Source organism: Procambarus clarkii, chromosome 24 (assembly GCF_040958095.1).
Source record: "Procambarus clarkii isolate CNS0578487 chromosome 24, FALCON_Pclarkii_2.0, whole genome shotgun sequence".
Taxonomy (NCBI): Eukaryota; Metazoa; Arthropoda; class Malacostraca; order Decapoda; family Cambaridae; genus Procambarus; species Procambarus clarkii.
In genome coordinates, this window is record NC_091173.1 from 12,502,500 (window position 1) to 12,511,064 (window position 8,565).

General features: G+C 40.9%; 1 protein-coding gene across 4 annotated transcripts in view; it reads right to left on the bottom strand.

The window, feature by feature from the left end:
• Nucleotides 1-8,565, bottom strand: part of Atg14 (autophagy related protein 14) — a 78,499-nt gene that overhangs the window by 22,418 nt on the left and 47,516 nt on the right. For all 4 annotated transcript variants that reach the window (XM_045747919.2, XM_045747917.2, XM_045747918.2 and 1 more), the window contains 2 exons: nucleotides 3,198-3,348; nucleotides 470-646 (listed from right to left, as the gene is read on the bottom strand). In XM_045747919.2, the coding sequence (XP_045603875.2) occupies nucleotides 470-646; nucleotides 3,198-3,348 (328 nt within the window). The remainder of the gene's footprint in view (nucleotides 1-469; nucleotides 647-3,197; nucleotides 3,349-8,565) is intronic.

The window sequence follows — 8,565 nt, forward strand, 5'->3', positions numbered from 1 at the left end:
AAGTTAAGAGTCCTTATGGGTCTACCACTGAATATGTGATCAGGAATACAGAACAGGTTCAGGTATATATAACATCTTTAGGTATCTTTAATGTCTTGTTCTCCTCCAAGGGGGCAAACATGACAAAATCTTGCACATAACCCTCTTTACATATGACCTGGACTGCTCAATCTTCCTTATGCAATAATAAGACCTATTATTTAATCCTCAACTTTAAATTTCATGACAAAAATTGTGGATACATCACTCTAGCCTCAGGAATACCTGTCTGTTTCTATTTCCTTACAAATTAAGCAATTAGGCATTCTCTGCAGATACAAAAGCAAACATTATGTACTGTATTTTTATTCACCCAATGAACCAATACACATTATATTTCTGTCAAAACAATCCTGATATGGCTGAAAATCTTCATTTGTAGCATATCACAACCATCAATCTTTGTCATATGTGTACACTCACAACATACCGTCCTAGATCAGCCACTTGTGTATTCAGGAGAGCTAGGAGGTTTGAGACTGTGTGAGTTGGCCGCAGGAGCGTAGCCGGCACATTTTGGGACAAACACAGATACAACACATTTGTATTTAATCTTGTTACTCGTCTTGCAAACTGTTGCTCACTCAACTCATTTCTGCAAAATTCACTGAAAAAAACAAAAAAAAAATGTTCATCAAGTTATAAAAGGTTCAGATAAAAAATATTCATGAACATTCTGATATTTTAGTTGTGCAGACAAAGTTACTTATGACATTATTAATACTGTATTTAACAATAGAAAACATGCTTTCAGTAACTCAATTTCATTTCTCTTTTCCTGTAAAACCTGTCTCCCATTTTATCCCCAAAGACATTTAAAGTTAAAATATAGTTTTTATATTTAAATAAAAAAATAGGAAAGAAATTATACATAATTTAAATATATATTTAAATAATATATAAAAAGGGATTTTAAAAAATCCCTTTCTTATTCATATTATTACCCCTTTTATTACACCTTACCTTCTGTACCTGTTGCCTTGCTTTTTCTTCCTCTAAGATTTTCTTCTTCTCACCTCTCTCTTGCTATTTATTGCCTTAGCCTTCTTCCTCTCATCCGATAGTCCATGCTACATGGACATTTCATTCTGAGTAGCAAAATCTAAAACAACTTCCTCTCATCACAATCGACTTGATAATGGTCCAGGATGGACAGAAAAGTCGTCGTCACTTCACTTTCTAGTGTGTGGTTTGGTCACCATTTTTCAGTCAGGTTATTGTGACTCATCATCTGCATGTAAACCCTCATTACCATGGTGCAATCACTGCCTAATCAACCCTAGCTTGCTGGTCAGCCACCTCATTCATGAGAAGGGCATCATGTAAGGTCAACCATTTCATTCCTATTGGACTTATGGAAGGGCCTTCTCGGTAGCTCCCTGATGTGGCATCACCATGGAGCCTTAACAGAGGAGGCTTTCAAACTTGTAGAGAAGGCAAAATACAAAAATGGCCAAGGGTTTACCATAGAGAGTGGGACAGGACAGAAGCACTCAGGCTAGATGCCTCAATGCCACACTCTCCCTTATGCCTGAAGTCAGAAAGTCAGTAACAATAAGCATGGTGTGGCTGAGGAACATTATATTGCAGAGGTCTGCAAGTGATGCAACAAGGGCATATGCCTACAGTCAACTACAGGGGGCAGACAGAGGATGCCTCTACATGCAGCAGGTGGAATGGTGACAAAAAAGAACCAGTGGCACTTAAAAACACCCAACTACAATCTGTGACGGTGGCAACCAGCATAGTACAGACCAAGGTCAGCTGGAAAAACCAACACATCCAAGCCAACTTTAAACTTAGAGGTAAAGAGACCTCCCAGTTGCAGTGATTACTAGCTGCCTGTGTCACTATGGAAGCAAGTAGAGGTGCCAGGTGCAAAGGAAATGTGTTGGCCAATCGCATACCTAATCTACCTGATTAGTCTGGTAAGGGATGGTATACGTATTCTTCCTTGGATAAGGAAGAATCACCTACATGATGCAATTACTGTATGTGCCCAGCCAAAGTACAAGGCACCAAAATAAACAAGAACCAAGGCCATGAGATAATTATTCACAAGCATACAACTAACTACAGTATATTAAATCCCCAACAACATACAGTAACTCGCTGTGGAGAGCAAGTCCAGTACACTACCTAGAAGTGTGAAAGCTCATGAGGAGCTAACTTTCAGGATAGGAACACAAATTCTTCAGCGCAGGTACCTCTAATGGAACAAGGGAAGTGCAAGCCTGCTACTGAAAAATATAACCTTGGCACAAAGCTATAGCAAAATAGTAGACAGGGCATATGCAATTTGGGTGAAATTAAACATAAGTAGAACAAAAATAAAGCATTATCATCTGAGGGAATTACTGTTCTAAGTATTGCCAACATCACTTAGTGAAAAGATCAGCTAGTAGGATACCAGCAGTGATGCATGAGTAAGTGATGTGGGTAGCTGGTCAGAATGCTTGGAAACTAAGGCTGCCACCTGGTGGTGCGTCAATGTTAATATTATTATCCCTTAGCAATGATCATTTGCCTTGTTTGCCTCCAAATTTTTGTCTTTCTTTCTTTAGGCAGTAGTTTGCTTTAATTTGCTAATCTTTTTGGTAGGGGTTCTCTTTTTCCTTGTCTCAAATTTCTAATCCACAAGCATTGATCTCAGAGGCCTGGTGCACATTTCAAAACTTGGCTTCAGCAACGTGCAAGCAACAAGGCACTACCAAGTGGGCTTCAAATCCTACCAAGTTTGCAACATTATGGAACATCCACTGTGCAGTCAACACATATACATTTTGAATAATCTTCCAAATGCCTCAGGGTGTGAGGGTAGGATGGGGGGGTGGGAACCTATGCAGCTCTTTTCCTAAATGTAAAACAAGAGACCAGGAAACAGATAACAGGGTAAATGAAGCATAAAGACTGGAAAATCAGCATCCACTTTTAATGGACAATTTTGAGGTGAAGGCAATGTAGCAGACCACCAGGAGGAAGCCTAGTATGAGTTAGGTCAACAGAATCATTAGCAAAAATGCACTCATGGATGGCTGACCCAACATTTACAACATACATTATTATATATAATTTTTTGTATTAATATAGGGGTATGAAGATTTGTTTGATAATTTCCTTAATTAGAAAAGTATATGGAAATCTGAAGGTTCTCTTACCTATAACATAATTTCTTTGGTAAAGTTACATCTAGGTAAAATGCCAACGTGTTGACGAATTGAGTGAGGTAAGTAAGCCCAGCAGACACATGAAAGCCTCCGGCCTGCTCCTCTACATCAATGTCTTCAACTTCACTTCCCATGTTCATGCCTGTTAAAGAAATAAGCAAATGTTATCAAATAAACAGTTCATTTTCAAGAAGGCCTCTCTCCTTCCTGTTGAAACTATATAGCAGGCTGCAACAATGCTGCACATCAATATTAATCATTAAATGCTGTATGGGTAAGTAAGTAATTATCAAAAGAAGGCACCAAACCGGGAAGGCTATGTAGCACCATCAAATGCGCAAAATAATCAGAGGGCGCTAAATATCACCAAGGATGCCAATACGAGAACAAAAACGCATAAGGCGAACGATATCAAAAGTATCTGAGTCACCAAGAATTCTATTGAGGGACAGGGGACCGCGAGGGGCGGTTGGAAAGCAAGACACACGCTCGTCCTGGAAGTCAGGACATTCAAGAAGGACATGCACGACTGTAAGAGGGACAATGCAACTAGGACGATAAGGAGCAGGGCGGCGCTCCATCAAGTGACCATGGGTTAAGCGAGTATGGCCAATACGCAACCTCGCCAGAGCTGTTTCCCACCGCCGGTTACGGTGGAAGGAGGACGGCCACGAGGAAACACAACATTTAAGAGTACGTAGCTTGTTACCAGTAACAGACAACCAAGAAGCCTGCCAACGGGTAAGAACTGAGGAATGGATAACCGGGTAAAAGTCGGAATACGGAATGCCTTTACGAGAGATGGGACAAGAGCGGACAGCTTCCTTGGCGGCAGCATCCGCACGCTCATTTAAAGACACACCAATATGGCTGGGAACCCAACAAAACTCAACCGACTTAAATTTACTGTGAACAAGAAACAGCCAATGCTGGATCTCGACAACTACTGGATGAACCGGATTAAAGGACCCGAGAGCCATGAGGGCACTACGAGAGTCAACAACAACTACAAAGGAAGACTGACAACGAGAAAGCAGGAGACGAAGAGCATAGAGAATAGCATAAAGCTCTGCTGTAAAGATGCAAGTCTCCGGAGGTAAGCGACACATATAAGTGCGATCAGGAAAAACAACAGAGTAGCCAACACCATCCGCAGACTTAGACCCATCGGTGAAGACAGAAACGGAGCGGGAGTGAGAAGAAAAGTGCTCGAGGAAAAGGCGTTTTAGAACCGTAGGAGGGGTAAAAGCTTCAGTGATACGGGTCAAGGATGCACAAAACCGCGGAAGAGGGACTCTCCACGGGGGCAAAGAAGGAACAACACGAGGAGAAACATCAGAAATACGAATGGAAAGAGAATCCTGTAGGCGAGATAACCGGACAGAAAGAGGGAGGTGGTGAAGAGGAACAGGAACTGCAGGAGGGGTAAAAGTTAAAGCATGACAGAGGCGAGAGGAAGAATGTTGCAAGGACCGCGCAAAATAGCGAAGACAGTAGCGATCACGGCGGTCCTGGAGAGACAGGAAGCCAGTGTCAACATACAAGCTAAGGATGGGAGTCGAACGAAAGGCACCAGAACTGAGGCGCAACCCAGTATTGTGCAAAGCATCAAGACGGCGAAGAGTAGAAGGAGAAGCAGACGAGTAAGCAGGGCAACCATAATCGAGCTTAGACAGGACGAGAGAGGAATGTAAAGCAAGGAAAGTGCGCCTATCTGCCCCCCAAGAAGTATGGGACAAGACCCGAAGGAGGGTAAGGGCCTTAGAGCACTCAACACGGAGGTAAGAGATATGGGGAGACCAAGACAAACGAGTGTCAAGGAATAACCCCAAAAGCTTCGCGGAATCTTTGTATTCAAGGGGATGACCATAAAGTGGCAAAGAGGGACGAAGAACAACCTGTTTCCGCGTAAAAGTCATGGCACAAGCCTTAGAAGTAGAGAACTTGAAGCCATGATCGGTGGCCCTGCTGTATGGGTAAAAACTTTAGTACTGTACTCCATTGTCCTATTAATCAATATTTGGTCAAGTTCATTTTAGAACATAAGATCAAAAGGCATTTATCCTCCATAAAATAAATGTCAGAAAACATAAAACGAGGATTCAGCCATTAGCTGAATTAACTTTGGCCCCTCCAAAGGGACATAATGTAATTTTTAGCAAGCAAGGCTCCACCACAATATGTACTAGAATGTACATAAATCACATGACAGATTTTGTTTTGTTAACTAGATTTTAGCAGATAAAATATTCAGATTACTGCCTTATAAGAGCTTATTGGAACCTTGAGGATGAACCCTGGATGAGATCGATTAATGATTCAAGTCAATAATAAAAAAAAAAGTCCTGGTGCATAATTTTACAAACTTCAGTGTCGAAGTAAATTTTCTAGATACTTGATTTTTGTGTCCAGCTTATTTCTCGTCAGACATCATGCACATCATTCAATAACATTTAAAAAGTATTTGAAAGATATCTATATAAAACTAAATGAATACGGAAATATAGACTTCAACATTGTGAAACACCTTTCAGAGTCTCCCTTGGATGCTTTCCAAGCATATATGGTCTACCCAAGACTTGTATTACCTACCAAGCTCGCAAAGATAATCTCCTACTGTAACAAGGAATATTTAAAATGGTCTTCATCCATTAGGGAAGTGGCGAGACATATTCACGCCACCAAGAGACCGGCTCACTATGATACAACGCCCTTAACAAGGAATGCCATACAGTATATCACTTTGCTATGAAGGAAACCTAAGCATGTAAACTAATAGTATCAAGACAGAAAATAAAGGGCATTTACTCTATGGCTACACAGCAACATTTTGATGAATAATGAGTAGCAAAAGTGTTACTCAACCTCCAGAGCCCAGTGGCCTGAATCAAACAGGAAAGCATGGCAGAGAAGGGTGTGGGGCATTACAAACTTTTTGCGATCATGTGCGCAGGGGTGAACATGAGGCTGACTAAGCTTAATCACCTTGTGCAGAGGCTGAAAAGCCTTAGAACATGATGTAAAGATGTGGAGATTTAAAATCCAAGCAACACTATGAGAGGCTCAAAAAAGCACAGATACACCAGAGCAATGCAGCAACAGTAGTGTTTGATGGACATCAGGGTGGACAAACTAAATTGGACTAAGACAAGGTCCGCTATAAAATCTGGAGACTCATTCTTAAATCATTCCATAAGCTCAGGGCTGTTAAACAGTTAAAAGGTACTTTTACCACCATCAGCTGTATGTGACTAATTGTTTAGGTTTGATATAAAAAAATTTGTTTAGTTCTAACGACAAAATTTTTTTGGTGAAAGTTGTTTACCTATAAATCAAGCAAGTGGTATAGTCATTAGATAAGACAGCAGATTTGCTGTTTCCCATACCTGACGGATAACGGGAGATGGCGGACTCGCTCAAGGTGTGTCATTACACATGCAATACAAAATCAGAATACTTCAATAGTGTTTAACCTTCCATTTCATACTTATATACCATTATGAAATTATAGTTTACATAAGTAGGAGTTCAATTTACAAGTATTATAGATGAAGATTGAATAGTGGGTTTATAAAAGTTATCGTGAGATAAGACCTTCCCACAATCCATACACTGCCAGATGCAACACCTCTATGTTCTCATTCTCAACCTTGACAGATAACAGGTAATCTATGTGACCGGTATGTGTGATAACAACCATAATTATTTTCTATAATGATTCTCTATAAACATTAGTCCACATACTGTATAATCATTTACAATGATTACCAATAATAAATATTTACAAGTACTGTCTGATAAATACTGTATCTGTAATCATACCATAATTATAAGAGGCTCCACTTTAAAATCAAGTAGAAGTACTGCTTTTCAAGCTTCAGGACAATGCGAGGTAGCATCTTTATTCCCTATAAATACAGAAACTATAGCAGCAGCAAAACAGTTTTATTGCTTATATTACACATTATATAACCATATAAAGTAACATAATAAGTTCATCTAATATGTCCAAGGGCCCTGACAGCTGAATGGACAGTGCTTGGGATTCGTAGTCCTAAGGTTTCAGGTTCGATTCCCGGTGGAGGTGGAAAGAAATGGGCATAGTTTATTTCACCCCTGATGGCCTTGTTCACCTAGCAGTAAATAGGTACCTGGGAGTTAGACAGCTGCTGCGGGCTGCTTCCTGGGGGTGTGTAACAGTAAGGAGGCCTGGTCGAGGACCGGACCAAGGGGACAATAAGCCCCGATATCATCTCAAGATGATCTCACGACAGATCTCACAGGATGGTTGGTCATACATGATATCAGGAGAGAACATGAAATGTAAGGCTGAACTATTAGCCTCCACTAGCAATATCTGGGCACAGCACACGAATATCTTCTAATATTCGTGAGTGTATGAAGTAGTTACAGAGCTCACAGTAACTCATTATTTGGCCTGAAATCACAGATCTAGTGTTGGAGAGTGTCATAGTTCTTGTTCACATAGTTTACAATTGGCATGTTGACCATTGGGGAAGTCATTACCTGCAGCCACCTGCCATAGATATCAATATCCCAGCCTAATTCTGGAAATTACAACGTCACACTGTCTAGTGGATGTGTAGTGCTGTCCGTACATATAGTTTTCAGTTCTAAACATGTCATAGCTCTTTATACTTGTGCTTTCTGGCCTTTGAGTGTCAGTGACTGCTCTTCTGCCATCCCCAATTTCCTGAATTTCAGGATCACAATGCAGTTTTAATTGCCTTATCTGTGTCATAATGCTGGACATCTAGGCGAGATGATATTCATACAAATGAGAAACTCTTGCTCTTTGTATTAATAATGATGTTTATAATGGACAGCCATATACAGGACCATAGGAAAATTTAGAAGAAAAAAAATTGAGAAAAATCACCTATCGTATGGCAACACAATGGTGCAATCAGCATTGCTTTATTGTATATGATAATGTAATTTTGGGTAATAATATACTCCCCCCATTAGCCCATCATCTTTGCAAAATTTCTTTCCAAATTTGGCATTTTTGGGAAATAAATTATGGTTCTTGGTTGAATATAATTTTTCTGGTGGTTCTTGGCATTGGCATCAAGTGTGGTAAGAAAGCAGAAGCCACATGGGTGACCTGTGACCCGGTGAGCAGCCACGTGGGTAACCTGTGAGCAGCCATGTGGGTGACCTGTGACCCTGTGTGCAGCCACGTGGGTGACCTGTGACCTGGTGAGCAGCCACTCGCCAGGTCAGCCTCCTGCTCCTCCAAGTGTGCTGGGTACCAGTGACGGAACGTTCACCACTTACGTCACAGGAAGCCCAGCCACCATCCCCCTGCTATGATACCAGGCTTCACCACTTACAC